Source organism: Ips typographus, linkage group LG5 (assembly GCF_016097725.1).
Source record: "Ips typographus isolate SLU linkage group LG5, UJ_Ityp_2.0, whole genome shotgun sequence".
NCBI lineage: Eukaryota > Metazoa > Arthropoda > Insecta > Coleoptera > Curculionidae > Ips > Ips typographus.
Window position 1 is genome coordinate 14,166,668 of NC_138426.1, and position 20,581 is coordinate 14,187,248.

General features: G+C 36.5%; 4 protein-coding genes across 5 annotated transcripts; 3 read left to right on the top strand and 1 right to left on the bottom strand.

Moving 5' to 3' along the window:
- The first annotated feature begins 24 nt into the window (after positions 1–24).
- On the top strand, positions 25–3,686 carry PIG-O (phosphatidylinositol glycan anchor biosynthesis class O). Its single transcript, XM_081980414.1, has 6 exons — positions 25–702; positions 759–1,039; positions 1,094–1,164; positions 1,224–2,909; positions 2,962–3,356; positions 3,408–3,686. Exons 1-6 carry the CDS (start codon positions 178–180, stop codon positions 3,600–3,602), a joined length of 3,153 nt encoding a protein of 1,050 aa, XP_081836540.1. The 5' UTR covers positions 25–177; the 3' UTR covers positions 3,603–3,686.
- A 125-nt stretch (positions 3,687–3,811) lies between these two features.
- On the top strand, positions 3,812–11,994 carry LOC145729609 (pregnancy zone protein-like). The gene is given in 32 exon segments (XM_081980443.1): positions 3,812–4,029; positions 4,187–4,371; positions 4,423–4,670; positions 5,046–5,162; positions 5,213–5,446; positions 5,529–5,690; positions 5,753–6,004; positions 6,057–6,251; positions 6,301–6,567; positions 7,482–7,653; positions 7,656–7,715; positions 7,766–7,834; positions 7,837–7,874; positions 7,931–7,988; positions 8,038–8,064; positions 8,119–8,224; positions 8,283–8,505; positions 8,559–8,761; positions 8,814–9,012; positions 9,069–9,219; positions 9,277–9,509; positions 9,560–9,827; positions 9,898–10,055; positions 10,108–10,320; positions 10,373–10,610; positions 10,661–10,891; positions 10,946–11,002; positions 11,054–11,155; positions 11,206–11,283; positions 11,338–11,466; positions 11,517–11,565; positions 11,723–11,994. Coding segments are annotated over 32 exon segments (4,863 nt in total). The 5' UTR covers positions 3,812–3,949; the 3' UTR covers positions 11,784–11,994.
- LOC145729591 (superkiller complex protein 3) lies at positions 11,563–20,375 on the bottom strand. 2 transcript variants are annotated; one of them, XM_081980413.1, is made up of 21 exons: positions 20,141–20,375; positions 19,417–19,649; positions 19,168–19,357; positions 18,770–19,115; positions 18,483–18,718; positions 18,152–18,430; positions 17,922–18,098; positions 17,708–17,868; positions 17,519–17,654; positions 17,284–17,468; positions 17,046–17,228; positions 16,781–16,995; positions 16,538–16,725; positions 16,274–16,487; positions 14,387–14,644; positions 13,583–13,736; positions 13,336–13,534; positions 12,952–13,285; positions 12,130–12,292; positions 12,017–12,074; positions 11,563–11,862 (listed from the first exon to the last, which is right to left on the bottom strand). In XM_081980413.1, the coding sequence occupies exons 1-19, from the start codon at positions 20,219–20,221 to the stop codon at positions 12,264–12,266; spliced, it is 3,798 nt and encodes a 1,265-aa protein (XP_081836539.1). In that variant the 5' UTR covers positions 20,222–20,375; the 3' UTR covers positions 11,563–11,862; positions 12,017–12,074; positions 12,130–12,263. The 2 variants fall into 2 exon arrangements, with proteins under 2 accessions (XP_081836539.1, XP_081836538.1); XM_081980412.1 differs by lacking the exons at positions 11,563–11,862; positions 12,017–12,074; positions 12,130–12,292 and having other exon boundaries at positions 12,855–13,285.
- LOC145729605 (uncharacterized) lies at positions 14,731–16,213 on the top strand. Its single transcript, XM_081980434.1, has 6 exons — positions 14,731–15,062; positions 15,258–15,395; positions 15,446–15,592; positions 15,657–15,813; positions 15,866–15,997; positions 16,051–16,213. Exons 1-6 carry the CDS (start codon positions 14,945–14,947, stop codon positions 16,136–16,138), a joined length of 780 nt encoding a protein of 259 aa, XP_081836560.1. The 5' UTR covers positions 14,731–14,944; the 3' UTR covers positions 16,139–16,213.
- Positions 20,376–20,581: the final 206 nt, after the last annotated feature.

The window sequence follows — 20,581 nt, forward strand, 5'->3', positions numbered from 1 at the left end:
ACCTTAAAATAATGGCCTAGCCTTTTTTTAGTTTAGGTGACTAATTTCTAGTTATTTTTGGCCACTTAAAATCACATAGCTAGATTTTAGTTAAACAGTGCCGCTGTACATAAATCCTAGACACCCCACCAGGTGGGTCTAAATTCATTATGTACTAAAAGTGCAGTTGTTGCGAAAATGCAGCGAAAACTCAAATACTTCCTGACCTTGTTGTGGTTTATATACTTGATTGTGACTTCAATCCTGCTATTCACCAAGGGATTCCTGCTAACCAGACAAGTGCAAACTGAGAACTCCACTTGTTCATACTTGAATGAAATTCCATGCCTCTCAGATGAACAGGACACTTGCAACTTGGATAATAATATCTTTAATGGAATATCATTTGATAAAGCTCATGAGCAATGTTTGAAAACTAATTTCAAAGTGATATTGATGATAGTAGACGCTTTACGCTATGACTTCACAGTTTTTGATGAGAAAAACCTTGATCCACTTCCATATGAGAACAAATTACCAGCCATAAAGACTATACTAGACAACCATCCAAACTCATCTAGACTCTATAAATTTATTGCTGACCCTCCTACTACAACCATGCAAAGGCTGAAAGCTTTAACCACTGGCAGTCTTCCCACATTTATTGATGCAGGCTCAAATTTTGCTACATCTGAAATTGATGAGGATAATATAATCGATCAGGTGACTTTTCTTTTATTGTGATAGTGTTCAGAATTTAGTATTTTGTACCTTTTCAGATGGTAAAACAAGGGCAACAAATGGTTTTTATGGGAGATGATACCTGGACTTCCTTGTACCCCAATAGATTTATAAGAAATTATCCATATCCTTCATTTGACGTTTGGGATTTGGATACTGTGGATAATGGGGTTAAGGTGAAATTGTTTCCAGAGTTAAATAATACAGATTGGAATATGTTGATTGGGCATTTTTTGGGTGTGGACCATTGTGGACATAGATATGGTCCAAACCATCCAGAGATGACTAGGAAGCTCTCTGAAATAAATACTGTGATTGAGTAAGTTGTGTAAGTACAAAAAAAAGAAAACATACTTAAATACTATTCTTTCAGAGATATTGCAGAAGTGATGGATAAGAAAACCATTCTGTTTGTTATTGGTGATCATGGAATGACAATAACTGGTGAGCCTAAAACTTTTGTTACATTCTAATGATAAACAAATGACTAAACTTTTTTCTAGGTGATCATGGTGGTGACAGTTCAGATGAAGTTCAATCTGCCATGTTTGTCTACGCTAAACAACCCCTTTTAACTACAGACCAACAGAAAACAAGTGTAAAACAAATTGATCTTGTTCCAACACTTTGTGCAATACTAGGCATACCAATACCTTTTCAAAATTTAGGCATCTTAATCCCAAATGCTCTTCCTTCAATACAAACTGTTCCTAATGTGTGGCGTTTGCCATTGTTTTGGCTGTGGGGCAATGTCCAACAAGTGATCACTTACATCAAAACCTACTCAGAAAAGTCTAAAATTTTTGATGAAGATTATCTGAAATTATATTATCAACAGTACGAAAATTTGCGTGCTGAATTGAGCTCTCTAAAGTCCGAGTGTGAGTTTGAGCAGTTTTATAAAAAATCAGCTGAGTTTTTGATTAATGTTCGGATGCTTTGTGAAGAGGTTTGGATACAATTCGACGCTTTCTCTATAAGTAACGGTCTGACGTTTCTCTTTTTAACCTTATTTTTCATGTTTATAATTGCTGATGGAATTCCTTTAAAACATCTACCGTTGGCGATGGAAGGGTCTTTTGTAGTCGCGTGCGTTATTGCTTTATGTGTTACCGCATTAGGAGTGGCAGTTCTAGATTTTAGCAACTTTATTGAGAGTTTCTCCGGTAGCAGTACTTTTATTACTAACACTTTATCGCAAGTGATGTTTTTACTTCCAATTTTACAAAATTGGGGTGTCATAAGCTTCAATTGGCATTCCAGAAATAAGTCCTGTGGAGTGGTTAGTTTTTTGTGTAGATTTGTGCTAGTTTTCAGTACTTGCCTAGTATTTTCCAACAGTTATATCAACGAAGAATCTGCGGTTTCACTATTTTTGTTGGTCACTTTAATATTAGTGAGCCTTTTGGGTATTTTGTCCTACCATAAAAATCCAAATCACGATCGTAAAAGTGATTTATTCGCCACCTCTACTATAATTAAAATACTCTTGACTGGTTTTGTAGTTTTAGCACTTTTGCGGAGTTCGGTGCAGTTTTGGAGGTGTCGACCGGAGCAGGAGTGGTGCTTCAAAGCCCCAAGACACGAACTGGGCAGTTTTTTAAAGGTTAAAGCCTCCAAAGTCCAGTGGGCGTTAACTGTAGTGTCTTTGTCACTTTTAATTATTAGCGTTAAAACGTGGTTGCGTAAATGTGGAAACCTGAGCGGATACTCACTCACTGAAACTTGTAGCAAGTTGTTACCGTCTGTTATTATAGTTTTTGTGGCTGGATTTTGGGTTTTGCAACGTCTGGCAGGCAGTAATCACTCAATATCCAAAACGAGCAGTTACCTGGCTTTGGCCGTTTACGTATTGTCTGGTATTGCAATATCGTGGTTGCTGGCACAACCGATTTGCGTTAGTGTGATTTTAAGAAACGGTCAGCACTTATCCATATCGGCTATTTTCAATTTGGTAAAAAGCAGTTTAAAAAAAGATGATGATGAGAATGATGGTAATATGCCGATTGTTTGCGGTTTGGGAACTGCGTACAGTTCAGTTTTCTTGCTATTGGGAACGTATTTGGGTTTGGTGATTTGCCTAGTGTTGGGGGATTTCTTTTCTTTAGCTTTGGTTATAAATTTTGCTGTAGGGGCGTTTTTCCTGGTGGTAACTTCGATGTTACGGATTCGAATGGCGAATTCAATTGGTAAGCTGTTTTTGCATCAAATTGATTGACTAACAACAGTTTAAACTTGCAGATGACCTTCTAAACGTACCAACACTGACTGTCTTGGGTTGGATGTTACTCCCTCAATATTTCTTTTATGCTACAGGCCATCAACCAGCTTTCTCAAACATAGCGTGGGAATCCGCTTTTGTAGGAACTGCCCATTATTTTTCCCACAACTACGTTCGCGCCACCTTAGTTATCGTAAACACTTTCGGTACCTACATCTTATCCGGAGTCCTCTTACCCCTCCTACTAATCACCCCCTTTACCCTTCTGGTTATGTCACCTTCAGTTTGTGGCAAACAAAAGGAGTTTTACAACAATTCACATAAAGGCGAATTGCTGTTGTACGAAAAGGATAGACTGTCAATAGCTGCTCTCTTTGCCCTTAGTTGCAAGTACATTGCTGGACATACAATTAAAGTAAGTTTGTTATATTTTTAAAGAAGGGTGTCCTTAAGGGTAGAATTGCAGGTGTTTGCTAGCATGATGGCGGCAACCATACACTGTAGACACCTCATGGTGTGGAACGTTTTTGCTCCCAAATTCATCTTCGAGGGTGTGGCATTGTTTGTCACTTTAGGTTCAGTATTGATTGGATATTTAATATTTCTTAGGGTCAACTCTCAGGTTAGTCAATTTATTGAGAAACTTAACAAACTAGATTAGTCCTGTGTAAGTCAAGTTTTTGTGTTATCAAGACTGTTAATTTAAGTTTTACACCCAGAGATTAATACGTTTCTATAGATCAAAGTGCGTTTTATTACTACTTCATTCACCACTCCTTCAATCGATTTGTCAATTAATGAAGACAAAAACAACACTGTAATCTGGAATTTTTTTAATTCTGATGGGTATAAGCAGTGAGTATAACAAAAGAGCGCAATAAAACAAACGTTTTCAAGGAGACATTTGATAATGCCATGTCAAGAGTTCAATACTAAAGATGTGTGTGCAAGCATATGGAATATTTACACACAGAAAGCGACCGATCAGGTTTTAATTAATATTCATACATGGTCGAGATGTTGAAAAGTGTGTTGTTGCTCTTATCCGTGCAATTTTGTGTTTCCAAAAATATTTTATATTACCCAAGGTACGTGTTTATTTATGATAGTGCTGTAAATTAATTGAAGTAATTAAAACGCAAGACAAATAGTGTGTTTTCTGGTCGGTTGTGTATATTAGCTTGTTCATGAACCATTTACGGATTTTGTAATCTCCTGAAATTTTCTTCGTAAACATGATTTCAGCAATGAAACTCATCAGGCTTACAAGAAACAACCAGGATTCCTTCTCACCTTACCAAAAACTATGGTTTCGGGCAGGAATGAAACGGTGTGCGTTTCTTTGCACGAAGCACTTGCACCCGCAAAAATCCTGATCGACATAAAGTTCAAAGAGAAACATTATCGAACCATAAACACTATTGATTCAGGTACAACTCCTTCTAGAGGATGTCAAGGGTAATACACGTAAAACCTTCTAGACTCAACATGCTTTAAGATTAAAGTACCGGTGAAAAAAGTTGGCGATCCTCAGTTTGTGAGCGTTAAAGCTCAAGTGCAAATCAACGGTCACGTTTACACCGCTCACAATCAAGATCCAATTTTGCTGTACCCGTCCGAATCGAATCGGGTATTGATTGAAACGGATCGAAACATTTACAAGCCTGGAGACACAGTGAAATTTTTTGTCTTGCAGCTAGATTCTGATCTTTTGCCTGTTTCTAGACAGGTAAGTACACCACACGAATACAGGTGTGGTAAATCCAAAACCGACCATAGGAAAACCGCGTAACGGACAGAGAAACGTACATTATTGCATGCGCGTGACTAAGACAGAAAACGAAAAAAATATCAAGTAGGCCATATTTTCAGCGTGCTGTTGCCAAACGCCAAGTTATTTTGTCGACGGTATTTGAGTGATACTTGGCGTTTGGCAACAGCGCGCTGAAAATATGGCCTACTTGATATTTATTTCGTTTTCTGTCTTAGTCCCGCGCATGCAATAATGTACGTTTCTCTGTCCGTTACGCGGTTTTTCTATGGTCGGTTTTGGATTTACCACATCTATATACAGACTGTACAAACCAAAGGACTTTAACAACAGGTCACAGATATTCACATTAAAAATCCCATGGGAATAACCGTAATGGTGTGGGAAGATCTGAAGCTTAATCATGGTCTGCTCAATTTGAACTACCAGACTCCCCAAGACGCTTTGCTAGTAAGTGACCAATCACCCAAATTGCTCTGTTTACACCGGTTTTTTTACAGGGTAAATGGACAGTCCAGGTCGAAAACCAAACCAGAATCTTTGAAATTACCAAGTACACTTTACCTCGATTCAAAATAGATCTGAAATTCCCTAAACTCATACACTATCAAGCTGATTCAGTTACAGTGTCAGTGTGCGGACGATATTCTTACAACCGACCAGTACCTGGAATAGCTTTTATAAAAGTATCGCACAATTTTGGACGTTTTGAAGCTTTTAACAAACTCAATGAGGTGAGTGAGTATTCTGATGCAAAATGTCAGCACATTGGGTAGTTTGTGATGATTGAGTGAACTATATTCTGTAAGTTTATAGATGGTAAATGGTTGCTCAGACTTTAAAATTGACAGAACCGAGCTGGGTTTGGACACTCCAATCGAACATACAAAAAGTTACATACACGTTACAGCCACAATCACTGAATACGGAACCAATAAAATGGACATGGCTACTGGAAAAAGCAAAATAGTTTACAAAGTACATACAACAAGCAATATAATTATTGAGCAACTGATGTAACCACTCTTGTGGGTTTTCAGGGTTATAACATTAAATTTGTAGGAGATACCATGTTTACTCCAGGTTTACCATACAAAGGGCAAGTGAAACTGATAAATTCTGTTAAACAAGTGGAGCATGAGGTGTTGGAAATATGCTATACAATAGCCATTAAAAAAAGTTGGAATTACTTCAATAATGAACCGTGCAATCAGTATCCAGTGTCTAAAGAAGGAGTAGTGGACTTTCAGTTGTGGCCTTTCAAAAGCAACGTCTTACATGTACATCTTCATGTATGTCTTTATAATTGCTTTAATTAATTAAGTGAGCAGTGCAATGTTACAGGCAAAATCACTAAACAACTCTCTAATCGTTGATGAGCTTCTACTGGTACGGTTGTTTACTCCTAGTTCAAGTTTTGTGGAAATACGCAAAGACAGTAGCCAAGCAAATCAAACTTGCAACTCCCTGCACCAGTACAAAGTTGTGTACTCTACCGAGCGATTTTCTGAAGCACAAAAAGTGAAATTCTTCTACTCGGTAAGGAAATAACAGTGAGGTAATAAAGTTTTGACCATCTGAATTTTAGATGAAATCCCCTAAACAAATTCTCAATATGGGTGTCTATGAGCATACGGTGGCAAAACGGAAATCCCTAGAACTGAATGAGAGCGATTTTCTAGGTCCAAAACACAAATTCGTGAAAACCGATCAACGTACAGACCATTTTAACCTGACTGTTAACTTAACCACCAAATTTGTCACCAATATTCAAGTGCTGGTTTATTACATTACGTTAAATGGTGAAACTGTGGCAGGCACTATAGTTGAAGTAGTCGAACCCTGCACTTTTCAGGTAATTTTTGTATTTTTCAACTTGTCATGATTATTATCATCCTGAAGATGAGATTTACTCAACTCTCCCTCACCTCCTAGTTGCATGATAATATCGTCATAACTGGCATCAGATTCACCCTGACTATTCATTCTAATATTCTAGTAAATAAAGAAAATTTAAATAAATAAGCTTGAATAAAAATTCTATTATAGGGATGCCAAGTTATTTTAAGGTAATAACTAAACCTATCTAACTTACTTTATACCTAAAAATCCTGCTTCTAAATATATCATTGAAACTACAAATATCTTTAATACAGAAAATTACAAACTACTTACAACTAATACTCTTCGTCAAGAGTCCAAATTCTCCAAAATAAACCGTCAGTTGACCAATCTTCTTCTTTTCCGTTGAGGTGGATTTTTAACTGCCTCCTCGATTTAACCACTTCTGGAATACGTCCTCTATCACAATCTGCTCCATGTCATAACGTGGACTAGACGGTACAATTGCTGGTAGCACTCGGTATTACACTCAGTAACTTCCGTTCCGGAAGGAAACAGTTTTCTAAGATCCCCTGATCTTCAATAGTCTGATTTTTGCTCGAATTTTTTAGAAACTGACTTTCCAGCTCTCATTAAAAGTCTCTCTTCTTGACAATCAACAACCAAAAACAAAAAAAAAACCTTTTTTCCCACCTTCTACCTCCACGTACCACCTTTTTCACCTCCTTTGAAGTTCATCAAGTAATACTGTTAATTTTCTTAATAACTACATACAATCCTACTAAAACTAACTATAATGGTAAACACTTGACATCCCTACAAAAATGTATCTTTTCTATAAATTAAATAAAAAAATATCAAAAATAAAAAAAATCTTTATTTTCAAGGCAGTATACAAACCTATTTTCTATCTATTCTCATCATCAGGTTACATCAGAGTGGACCAACCATCAAATCCTGGCTGGTAGCACTGCCACGTTGAGTTTAAAATCAAACGGACCTAGCATGTGCGCTGTGTCAGCTACCGATAAAGCTGTAAAGTTTATGTCAGGAAATAACAATCAGCAAACGTTGTCCCTGGGGAAAGTGTTAAACGCATTTCTCCTGAAAAGGAAAGCGCACGTTCCGGACGGAATAGTTGCGTTTCCGTGCCTAAAAAAGGTTGAATTCTTCTAGTTTGCTAAGTTGTAGAAGAATTCTTAGTTTTCTAGGTCAGTCCAAAAATGAGGGTCATGAAACTGGATTGGTGTTTAATTTGAGGCGCAGAAAACGACACGTGTACTCTTTTCTGAAGATTACGATGCTTATGACGTTTTTTCGGTAAGTATTCCAGAGAATTAATAAACAACTGAAATTTGTATTCATTTTTCTTGCAGAACTTTGGTATCATCACCATAACAAACCTACAAGTAATTACAAAACCTTGTTACAGTGGTATGTATGATGGTTAATTATTCTGCGTGACTCAAGTTGTACTTTTTAGGTCCTCTGGTTAACGAGTCCTATCAAGGTGGGATAACTGAGCTCTAAAATAATCAACTTTCTTATGATTACCTTATTTTAGTTCAATTCTTAACTGATCCACATGCTACCAATAACGACGATAACACCCAACTTGGTATTCGTTCTTATTTCCCTGAAAACTGGTTGTGGGAATTAGTTCCCATTAGGTAAGTCTCTCCCACTTACTTACTCTTAACATATCTTAGTTTTGTTGGGAATTTATAGTGATTCTGTTCAACTACAACGTACAGTTCCGCACTCGATCACTAATTGGTTGACCACCGTGTTTTGCGTCTCTGAAAGTGAAGGAATCGGTTTTACCAAAGACATAGAACTAACAGTATTCCAGTCGTTTTTTGTTGAAATTTTGGCCCCTTACTCGATCAGAAAAGGGGAGAACTTCAACTTACTGCTCCACGTATCAAATTACGTTAACTACTCCTTCCCTGTATGTAATCTTACTTAGTGGAAGGTTAGGGTGTTTTCAGGTTCAATTTTCAGATCAAAATCTCGGTTAAATTATCTGAAAACTTGCAAAAAACTCACGAGTTATCCAACTCGTACTGCTTGGCAGCAAACAATACTCAAACTCTTAATTACCCAATAACCGGTACTGAAATTGGTGCTGCGAATATCACAGTTCTTGTAGAAAGTGACTCTCAGTATCAACTTGCTTGCGGACCAACAACTGTACCTTCAAAACGGTATTTAAAGCAAAACTTACTTAACTTTTTAAATTAACGTTTATTTGTGCAGTGATTTAGTATTTAAAAGCTTTAAAGTAGAACCTGAAGGGTATTACATAGCTAACAGCAAATCAGTGTTGTTATGCGCTAATAAGACACGCTTTGATAGTAACGTAAGCTGGAGTCTTCAGGTTCCTAATGATGTGGTTGAAGGCACTATTCGTGGACTTATTAGTGTCAATGGGGATATTTTAGGACATAGTGTTGAGGTAAAAAAAAGGCATTAAGACAAAAATACACAATTCCGGGGTGTAAACCATTTTAGAATTTGCATCAGCTACTGACTATCCCTACGGGATGTGGGGAACAAATAATGGCCTCAATGGCTCCAAACATTTACATTTTGCGTTATTTAAACGCCACTCAAGGCCTCACGTCTGTGACAAAACAACGTATTACCCGTAATCTGAAGTTGGGTATGTGATTTTCCACCTTTTTGGAGCAAAACGTGATAATAAAACTCACATCGCCAGGTTATCAAAGAATCCTAAACTATATCCACCCTGACGGGTCATTCTCAGCGTTCGGATACCATGATCCTGCGGGATCGATGTTTTTGACCACTTTCGTTGTGAGAATCCTGCAGGAGGCCAAAGGATTGATTTATGTGGATCAGCGCGTCATAGACCGGGCTGTTAAGTGGATATTTGAGCACCAGCTGGAAAATGGATGTTTTGATACCATGTATCATGTTTTTCAAGATATGGTAAGAAGAACCATCAATTTTATTGGATAACAGCTCTTTGATGACTCTAGGGTGGTACCAACATGGAAAACAGCACAGCAGGGCTAACAGCCTACGTAATTCTCAGTCTATTCGATGGCAAAGTTGACGTTCCAGACTCTGTACAAACCAACGCTAAATACTGCATCAGAGGCCAGGTCAATCCCGATAAATATTCGATAGCAATCAGCAGTTACGCCCTATTCAAAGTAAAGTGGATCAGTGAAGCTAGAAGATTTCTGGAAAAAGCTTTTGCGGTGGTTAACAGAGAAGACGGTTTGATGTGGTGGACTGCAAAAGGTAAGCAAGAAAAACAGAACAGGAAAGGCTATTTGTTGCGCGTAACAGAGGGTTGTTTTGGGGTTTTTAGGTAATAATGATTCCCTGGCGTCTGATATTGAAATAACCAGTTACGTCTTGTTGGCTTTGATGGAACAGAAAACGGCCGAAAATATGGCTTACGCTCACTCGATAGTTCAATGGTTGGTGTCCAAAATGAGTTCTACTGGAGGATTTAAGTCTACTCAGGTGAGATGATCAGAAAGAATATTCTGACAGTGCAAACTCATTTTCACCTCAGGACACTATAGTAGCATTGGACGCACTTACCAAATACGCCAACCACATTCACAGCGACAACTTGGCCCTTAACATTAAATTGGACACCACAACTGAAAGTCACATTTTCGCTATTAAACGAGAAGACCGACTAAAATCTAAAGAAGTCTCCTTGTCCAACTTGGACGGTACAGTCTCTGTTAGTTTAGAAGGAATTGGCTGCGTTTTAACCCAAGTAAAAAAACACCTTAATTTACCTTCTTTGGCTGAAAAGAAACGTACTGTAGTTGACTTTGAGCTACCACACCACCGTAATTGCTGAAAGTGAGTCATTTAAACTGGCTCTCGAAGTCTCGCCGGTTTCCAACGTAGACCAGTGTTCCATTAAAAGCATTTCTCCGTGTGTGGCTTATGAAGGGCCGGAACAAGTGTCCAGCATGGCCGTGATGGAGTTGGTTTTACCTTCCGGATTCCAAGCTGATCGCGGTTCTTTGTATGAACTTTTAGAACGGAAGAAAAATAACAGTAAATTTGACTTGTTTCATTAATTCAATTAAAAAACACAACCATTGCAGATATTAAAAGATTTGAAGAAACCGAAGATCAGATCAACATTTACTTCACCAGTTTAGGAAGAAACCAGGTATGTTTTTCCTTTTTTATTCACGAAAACTTGGCAGTGCAAAACCGGAAGGACAGTGTTGTCAAACTGTACGATTACTACAAGCCTGAACAAAGCTTACTGCAGTTTTATAAAGTCGTGAACAACTGCAGTGTGGACAGTATAGAAGGACTGCAGGACAACGGTTTGTTGACCCTTAAAAAAAATATTTAAAAGCCACAACATTTGGAATTTTTAGGGGGGGCTAAGGTGGGAGCTTTGCTACGACTGGATCAATCTCAAAACCACTCAAAGTGTATGTATTTCAGGGTGGTTCAATCCAAAAGTTTTATAGACTAAATTGCAGGTGTTTACTTGGGTATCAACCAGACAGACAGGCATAGTGCAGTTTTTAGGAGAGATTCAAAAAGCATCAATCAAAGTGACTTTACTGATGAAATACCCTTATGTAAGTTGCTGTGTATGTGTTAGAACAACTGGTTTAATTAGAGTTTTTAGGTGTTTATTATCCAGTGAACACAACACGAACAAAACGGGATTTAGGCAACATTACTACAACAAAAAGTGACTTAACATGTAACTGCTTGATTGATGTTGATTGACAATTTGAAACCCCTGTATAATTTTCAGGTAGAGCTGTGACTTTCCCCCCCGGTAGTAAACGAACCAAAAAAAGCGTGATTTGGGTGAAATACAAGCGGGACACTAGCATAAACCAAGATTTTGTGGACATTGACGTAGATATGGAAGCCCCAGTTTGTAAGTGCAAACTGTACCTAAATTCAGTGGATTTAAAAGCCATTTTTCAGGCATTAACATCCCCTTCTATGCATTCACTCCAGGAAATAACACTAGCAGGTAATTACTGTTTATTATATAACATATCTTACAAGAAAATTAAACTAATAAAACCCCAAATTAAAACTACTAGTCCAGTGTGAGTTTTACTTTGAATTGAAGCAGAATTCGTGTGGTCGAGCCGATGGTGATGGGTTAATGTTCTGTTGTGCTTCAGCTCGTCAGGTACTGCCTTGGTAGTGCATTCCGCGAAAACGGGACAGCCTACACATCGATAGGAAGTGACGCAAATCTGGCCCTCTGGACAGTATCTGTTGATGCAAGGGTCTTTGCCTGGTTTTTTGCAGTCCAAATATACTAAAAAAAAAATGTTATTTTATCAATTAGTGGTAGGTAAAGGACAAGAAGCATACTGCTGGTTTGACAGCAAAAAACTCACGTTTTAAAATCATGATAAATGTTAATTTATATTAAAGTGTTAAATTCAAATATCTAAACATGTTTTACTTACCATCTAGACACTTTCCACCTAAACAGCATCCTCCACAACACGATTGATCATCATAACACTACAAATATTGATGAAAAACAATTCAAATATCCGTCTAACTAGTATCAACTTACGTTCTGGCCGTAAGGGGTGCAATCCTGACAAAACGTCAACCCAAGTAAAAACAAAAGCACAAAAACACAGCGGATAAACATGTTTTGGTGTGGGTTTAACCACTCTAATGAACCAGTTTGTAAAATATCGGAAATTATTTTGGGAAACGTGACGATAGAAATGCTAAAAATTGGCATTACGTTACTAATTATGAGACTATCGCGTTACGCGATTTAGCACTTGCATAAGAATAAACATACAGGTGTGGTAAATCCAAAACCAACCATAGGAAAACCGTGTAACGGACAGAGAAACATAGATGATTGCATGCGCGGGACAAAGACAGAAAACTAAAAAAATATCAAGTAGGCCGTATTTTAAGCGCGCTGTTGTCAAACGCCAAGTATCCAATATCGTGGACAAAATTAATTTTATTGTTGGATTATTCTTAATTTTTTCCATTCATTTGGATAATCTGATAACATACAGCGAGCTGTATTTAGTCCGATTTCTGTCATTAACAGTTTGAATGAAATTATTTATAACGATACTGAATATATTACGATATTGGATACTTGTTTGGCAACAGCGCGCTTAAAATACGGCCTACTTGATATTTTTTTAGTTTTCTGTTTTTGTCCCGCGCATGCAATCATCTATGTTTCTCTGTCCGTTACACGATTTTCCTATGGTCTGTATACCATCTGAGAGGTTGTGTGTAAATACTGAATAAAAAAGACTGTAATATCATTCGTTACATTTAATACGCTTACACCAGTTTAAAACACTATCTCGATGTTCAATTTGCGTTATATACCGTAGTAATTTTTCGGAAAATTTACCCGAATCTTGTGACAATACTGGCATTAACACTACCCATCCGTTAGCTAGTTGGGGACTGTAATGTACGGCTTTCTGAGCGAATATTTTTGCTTTTTTAAGATCTCCAGCTCTTTGGAAGGATAAAGCTGCAACACACAAAGCCTCTGACACGTCCATTTTAGATTTTTGTCCGAGTTTCAAGGCGGCATTGGCACATTTAGCTCCTGAATTCAGCCTACGTTTATCGTTTTCCAGTCTTAACAGTAACTGAGCCAGGGTTAACCATGTGGTGGCATAATTTGGGTATTTGTGAATTAGTTTACTTATACTGGTGATTGCTGATCTTTTATCGTTCTGAAAAGTATTTTTTTAAACATTTAATCATTCAAAAAATAGAAACTTACCGTTGACACATAAAGGCATGACAAAAGCACACAATAATGATAAATAAACTCCGAATGATCCCCAGTCTTTTTACTAATATCCAATTCAAAACTTTTCAATTTTTGCAAAATTAGCTTGATCATTTTCAAGTCTCCACCAAGCAAAAATAGTGTAAACGTAGCGTATAAACTCCATGGAGAAGCCGAATCCAAGTTAACACTAAAATAACCATGAGCATACATAGTGTTTTACTTTACTTATTTTTACCTTTGAGTAAGCAACGTTTGGGCACTTTGAGCTCCTTGAAATTTGTAGGCCATACTGGCCAAGGCTACTAAAAGGTCAGACTGTTTAGCCTGCTCGTCAGTTAGCCAATGTAGGGCTTGGTCGTAGGCTTGGTAAGATTCTTGATATTGGCCATCTAACGATAAGAACGTACGTCAATCATTTGACGACAAAATGAGACGGTAAAAAATGAGAAATTTGAAATATTGCCATAGCGGGAGTATTGAATTCGATTTCACCTCTAAATCAAACAGTTGGTGACAATTGACTAATCAAACAACGTTAATCTAGGCAAAGCTCCAAATTGAAGTGGTAAATAGTTGGATTATCATTTTTAAAAAGTAATGTACAAGTTTACCAAGTAAACTGCGGGAGTCATCTATTGATAGAAGTTTCGTGTAGATGTATTAATTTATTCACGTTTAATTTCAAAGTAAACACAATTATTTGCGGTGTTAGGCGTAGAAATGTTGTTTGTTTATGGAATTATAGTAATTGTTAACGATTGTAGTGTAAAAGTTTATACTATACATCTTAACAGAAATTTTATTTTTAATTATTATTAATACATGAGAATAGTAAAGATAATTAACCTTTTCTAGTATGGTCTACTAAACCAAAACCTAAGCCGGATACGTTTCCTTTATAAACGAAACCAACTGTTACTAGTATTTGGTAGACATGTCACTTGCAATGACTGATGCTAATTTTATACAAATTCTGCTCAAGTAGATTTATCCCATATTACCACACATCATTTTTCATAACTTATACCAATATACTTACTTCTGAATAGAGCCAATGCCAATCCACCTCCGCTACTAAACGTAGCTTCTTCAACAGCACTAAACATGTGAATAGCATCTTCATATTTTCCAGTCCTGTACAGCAATCTGCCATAATTGACACGAGCTGCATCTTTATGCTTTCGATCCGTCAAAACTAGCGCGTGTTTAAAAGCGTTCTTGGAAGTTTCCAACAAACCCAAACGTTCGGTTAAAATCCCTAACATGTTCCAAGCGCAACCGTTTTCAGGATTCTTTTCTAAAAAAACGGAAAATATGCAAAAATTCAGTTTGCCTGATAAATTAATCTAATAAACAGCACTTTCGTTTTATTTCACCCTTTGATTGAACTATGTAGAGGCAAATTTCACTGTCTACTCAAAAAGTAGAACGCTCTTGTTTTCATAGGCCCAATTAACTAGCGGGTGTCAAAAATAAAAGTGAAGCATGTTAAATTCATGGGTAAATAGCAAGTCTTCAGATGTATAAAATATCTTTTCCCAACGAAGGAAGAGTCAGTGCAGGCAATATCGTGAGTGAGCTCGTTCAATCGTGAAATATGTTCAAGTTGAAAACGGTTTTAGTGTTGGTGACTTTTTTCGCCACTTGCTACGGCCAGCATAATGTGGGTGGATATTATGAGAAAAAGAAACACCATCATCATCATTATGGAATGCGTAAGTAATGTTGTACACACTTTGCTTTGATTGGTACACTTTTATTAAAAACGTTGACATGTAGTCATTAATAAGAAACAATTCTAGTACAGAAAATAAAAACAAAAAAGAAAAACATTACTTCCTTTCAAATTAGTAACTTTAAACAACTTTCTCTATAACGTCATCAGTAAACATTTTGGTAACTTCTTTCAGATCACTTTCACTACCTGTACTACTTGACTTTCTTAGCCATCAAACTGAAAATCCTCTTCTTCTTGGGAACAATATTTACCATCAGTATGGTAGCTGGTAAAGTTATAGCGATCATCAAGTTGACTGAATACATGAAAAGTAAGTTCGCATCAATTAGAGACTCAGTGAATTAATTGAAACTTTTAAAGAGAAAGACGACCACCACCACCACGAGGAGAAAATTGTGTACGTAAATCCGCATGAACACCATGAATTCGGGGGGGAACCTTGGGCTAGTGATTCGTCAGCGTATGGTGCAAAGTCTTATCCGAGTTCCGGAAGTGGTTATCCATCCGGTTAGATTGAAAACATTTTTTTTTTTTTTTGGTAGTTAATGGTTTAAAATTGTGTTAATTGTAGAATACCCAGGAGATCAACCACCTCCTGAAATGTACGACCACCACGAACGCTACGGAACAGCACCAGGTTCATATCCAGGCACCGGCCGAAATGGAGACGATAGTTTCAGTGGTAAAATATACCATGGACTGATTACAGTATCAAACCGGTTGCGACAGTCAGTAAACCACCTAGTAAATTGCATAGTGTAACAAAACCATCAATTCCAGGTTAAACATCACCGAAATGGCCTTAAATGAGATGGGAGTCAAAGATGAGAACTGCAAAAAGAAATTTGTATGCAAAGCCGACGTTAATGCACGCGGAAGCGTAATTCTCCAGACAGGATTTAACATACTAAGGTAAAGTGATGTTTATTAGAAAAAAAATGTATGGTAAACACGATTTTTTCTAGAGATGCATCTTATCAAAAATTAATGCCACATTCTGACGTGGCTTCGGAGGAGGATTGTGATGCTTTGTATCCCCAATGCACTAGCTGAGATTTTGTATTAGATTGTTTATTTATTTATTGGTTTAGTGTAAATAGTATTATTTATTAAACTAAATTCAGTTGATCCAGAGATCTTTTAGTCATTGTCAGATAATAAACTGGTTTAAACAGCAAAACAACTTACCGTTGTACCACGTGATTGCATCTGAAGCCACAGGAAGAGCGTGCATATTGTAAATGTTGTATTCGACAATTTTGTCGTGCGCATCACTGTTGAGAAGCATATGGCACACCCAATGGGCGTAACCCAGACTACCTTGTTGGTGTTGGCCTAATTGGGTGCTGTGTCTGAAGAGGTCCATTGTTTCGTAATGTCCCAGTTTTTCAGCAATTAACGCCTTAAAAACTCAAATTTATGCTCTATACTAAAACAGGAGGACAATCTCACCTGTCCTAACCAACTATTAACGTAATTAGGATCGGAGCGTTGTCCTTCTCCAAAAGCTTTATTAGCCAACTTTACATCGTCCATTAGTAAATATAAAATTCCTAAATTTGTCCAGGCCACTGCGCTATTACCTTCAGCAATAATAGCTTTGATAAAACTGTGTTGCGCCCTAGCGTAATTGGGAAAATCTGTTATACATAATACAGCATTAAAATTTGCTAGGCTGTGACGTATAAATCAAACCTTTCAGCATGGCAATGACGCCAACCAAATTCCAGTGCAACCAATATTGCGGGTTTAATGTTGTGCAATGTCGCGAGCTACACCAAGCGTTGTCAAATAATTTACTCCTTTTCTCAGACTGTTTACAAGTTAAGCCGTAGTTTAAGTAACAATTTGAAAGATCGTGCCATAAATACGGATTATCTTTGTCTAAATTAACTGCTTTACAGTAAAACCTGAAAATATTTTCTTCAAACAATGTCCAGTGAATACTAAAACCACTTACTTGACAGCTAAGTCAAACAGTTCAGTTTGCTCTAGCATAACAGTCTGGTCTGAACTGCCAGTACTAATAAAAGACTGAGACACTTTTAAAAATGAGAACTTTTCGGGCAGTTTAGCAACAAAATGAACGCAGTCTGCTAATAGCTTCCACAGACACGTCAATTCGCTTCTCTGTAAAACAGCCCTGTAATCAAGTCATTAATAAAACAAAAACAAACACGTTAAAAAAAGCCACATACAGAGTAGCTTTGTTAACCGAATTCTGCACGTAATCCCTTGCAGTACCAAGTCTCTGGTCGTTATAACACTCTCTAGCTCTAGACAGGCAAGTCTCGCTTAAACCCTTTAAAGCCGGCACATAATTACTGTTATCAGCGAGAATATTTTCAAAGTCAGTTTGGGCATCCGCAAACTCTCCCAAAATCTATATAAAATCAAATAAAAAGTTACCCACACTTTTAAAAAACACTGTACCTTTTTAATATATGCCACTTGTAGAGCTGAATACAACGAAGATTGAGACAACTCCAAAACCTTTTGGTAGCATTTTAAAGCCGAAGTAAAGGCGCCTTTTGAGAAATAAGCATCGGCTAAAGATTCCCAACAGTGCCTGAAGAGCAGTTAGTTAGAAACTCGAATGCTGTTAAATCAAAACAACCTTACACATTGTCTGGTTGAACTCTAATTACAGTTCTTAGATAAGCTACAGCGCTAGAAGGGTTGTTCTGTTCTAGATAGGTCAAGCCTAACTGAAGCCACGCCCATATATTAGTATCATTTACTGTACCCTGAGTCAGGTTGATCAGTAGCGATAAATTGGCGTCCTAATCAGTGAATGATGGTTATAAAATGTTCAAAGTAAATTCTTAACACTTACCCAGTTTTTTAATTTTCTATAAATCTTGCTCAACTCACAACCTGCCTCTGATGAATAGCAATTCAGTTTGAAGGCTTTTTCAAAACAACGCCTGGCCTTATCCAATTGATTTGTTTTACTGTAGTAATGTCCCAAATGAATAAAAGGTGCATAACTATTTGGATCACATTTTGCCGCCTGTAAAACTCGCTTAAAACCCACTCCGACCAAAGTACATTAAGGTAACGGACCTTTAAAAATGGCTCTAAAGACTTGGTATAATCTCCTAAATCCCAGTAAACCTGACCCACTTCAAGCCACCACTGGCAAAAATTACAAGGCGATTCTGCTATTAGTATTTCTGCGTCAGCAAGACGGCCCTTTTTCCTTAACAAAATTAAATTACAAAGCAAGGCTGTGTTTCTATCTAGAGATTTTAAGTCAGAGATGTATTTTTCTGCTAGTGTAAACTGCTCCATTTGTATGCATGCTTTTATTACTATAGGTAATGATTTTGCTTTATCAAACTCCTAGAAAAAAGCTTTTGATAATTTGACTAAGAAGATTTGGTGTCCTATAAACCTTTTCTTTAAAAATATCCAAGCACTTCTTCCAGTCACCTTCATCTTTTGATAGAGACAACAGTTGAAATTGTTGAAAGTCTACTTTGTCCTTGATTCTAGCAGAATTACTCAACGATTTCAATAACTTCACTGCTTTATTACAGGTAATCAAAGCTTCGTGACTTAAATTCAGTCTAATTGAAACGTCAGTCAATAAAACCCAAGCATAAACTAATCCAGGTCTTTGAGAAGTAACTACAAAATAACATAATGTAGACTAAATCAACCAATTGAAATTTCTATTACCTTCAATTAAGTTTTCCCTAGCTCCAGTAAAATTGCAATTTATATACCACAACAAGCCTTGAGTGAACAGTCCCATCGCGTTTTTCTGATCAATTCTCAATAATGTTTCCACATATTCATTTATACAAATACAATGCGGTTCAGAGCCTTCTATATAAAGCTGATTAAACATTTTACATATCCAGCTAAGCGCTGTAACACTTGACGGAAATAATTGAAACATTTTTTCTGAATGTTCTAACACCTTAACTGACTCCCCTGCCTTGTTTAATAAAGTCAGATAGTTAGAGTAAAAACTTTCTGAGAGGGATGACATATTTGACAATTCATTGAGACATTCTTCATACTGAAATTCAGGAAACTTATTATCACCTAATAAAGTTTAGTGAAAACTTTACCAGAGTTAAAGATTTCTCTGCTTCAGGCAGAGATTCTAACTGGTCTGTGAGTAGTTTTAAAATTTCAACTTTACCCTCAAAACTACATTTCCTACTGACTTCTAAGAAAACTTGACATATTGACAAACCATCCTCAAAAGGAGCTAATAAGGAAAGTTTTTTAGAATAATGATACAGTTTTGCTTCAGCCCTATTATAAAAGAGTTAACCATTGTAATTATAATTAAAAAAAATCCCATTAAAACTCACACTTCGAACGAAAGATAAGAGGTATATGCCTTGAGCAGTTCAGGTTTGAGATCATTTTTGTTTAATTTCTCATAGTAACTGATAAGTCCCTGATAGGCTAAGGCATTGGATGGATTCAAGTTGATGGCTTTTTGGAAAGCTTTGGGGGCTTGGTCAACTGGTCCAACTTCTTGCAATGCTAATCCTAAGAAGACTAGAGCCATGTAGTTGCTTGGATCTTCTTTAATAATTGTCTGTAAAATAAATGAACTCTAAATATAAAATAAAGTTTTTAGAATTTAAAGCAGGTCAGTGTATGTAATATAATTTGTTTAAAATGTATTATGTGTATAATCAGGTTTTAGTTATTTGCCAATGTGAGTTAATTATTAGTTTATTGCTATAATATTCTTTAAACTAGTTAATTTTTCTTATAATGTCATTAACATCTTAAACTATTTGATCAGTAACACAATAATTTTATTTACTCATGCCTAGAAATAATCTTTCTGATATAACCACCTGCTTGGTTTAACCCACAATTAAGGCCATGATTTTCAAATGCAACATGCATATAAACTTAACATGATTGTATATTTTGTTATTATTTCTGAAAAGTTGTATTAGTACATGTATAAGTCACAGAGAGAAGTTACATAGTGATAGTCAGTTAATCAATAAATGAACTGTTTTGAAAACTTCCTCGTATTTTTAGGAGATTAATAATATTAATAAAGATAAATACCTTTGAAATCCTCAAAGCTTTCTGGAAATCCTTATTTTTTATGGCAGTTTTTGCATCCTTTAGCAAGGCTTTTGTATCCATATTAGATTTTCTTTCAATTGTTGTTCAATTCAAGCAAAAAATATCATTAATTTATTTTTAATATACAATTTGTACGTTATTTAATTCAAATCTTATAATAAATACTTTTTTAAATAAAAACATAAAACACACATAAGATCACTGACATATTTAAATTGAGGTTACGTTTCCATTAAAATGTTTTGTTTTCTTCTCTAGAAAATCCAGACTAAGGTTTAATTTATCACGTGCCATTGTATTAATTCTTTGAAGGCAGTCACGTGAAAGATATCAGATTTGTCATAAAATCGAGGTCAAAGGGGCGTTATCAATGAGGAAAAAGAACAAGTATCAGGAGGTAACAATAATACAAATTATAAC

What these genes read in the sequence shown, in the direction of transcription:
- PIG-O (XM_081980414.1), top strand. Translation starts at nt 178, where the DNA reads ATGCAGCGAAAACTCAAATACTTCCTGACCTTGTTGTGGTTTATATAC. An exon ending in GAAATAAATACTGTGATTGA is followed by an intron (nt 1,040 to 1,093) that starts GTAAGTTGTGTA and finishes CTATTCTTTCAG; the next exon opens with AGATATTGCAGAAGTGATGG. An exon ending in TCATGGAATGACAATAACTG is followed by an intron (nt 1,165 to 1,223) that starts GTGAGCCTAAAA and finishes ACTTTTTTCTAG; the next exon opens with GTGATCATGGTGGTGACAGT.
- LOC145729605 (XM_081980434.1), top strand. Translation starts at nt 14,945, where the DNA reads ATGTTCAAGTTGAAAACGGTTTTAGTGTTGGTGACTTTTTTCGCCACT. An exon ending in TCATCATCATTATGGAATGC is followed by an intron (nt 15,063 to 15,257) that starts GTAAGTAATGTT and finishes AACTTCTTTCAG; the next exon opens with ATCACTTTCACTACCTGTAC. An exon ending in GTTGACTGAATACATGAAAA is followed by an intron (nt 15,396 to 15,445) that starts GTAAGTTCGCAT and finishes AAACTTTTAAAG; the next exon opens with AGAAAGACGACCACCACCAC.
- LOC145729591 (XM_081980412.1), bottom strand. Translation starts at nt 20,221, where the DNA reads ATGGATACAAAAGCCTTGCTAAAGGATGCAAAAACTGCCATAAAAAAT. An exon ending in AAGCTTTGAGGATTTCAAAG is followed by an intron (nt 19,650 to 20,140) that starts GTATTTATCTTT and finishes TTTATTTTACAG; the next exon opens with ACAATTATTAAAGAAGATCC. An exon ending in AGAGTTCAACCAGACAATGT is followed by an intron (nt 17,655 to 17,707) that starts GTAAGGTTGTTT and finishes ACTGCTCTTCAG; the next exon opens with GCACTGTTGGGAATCTTTAG.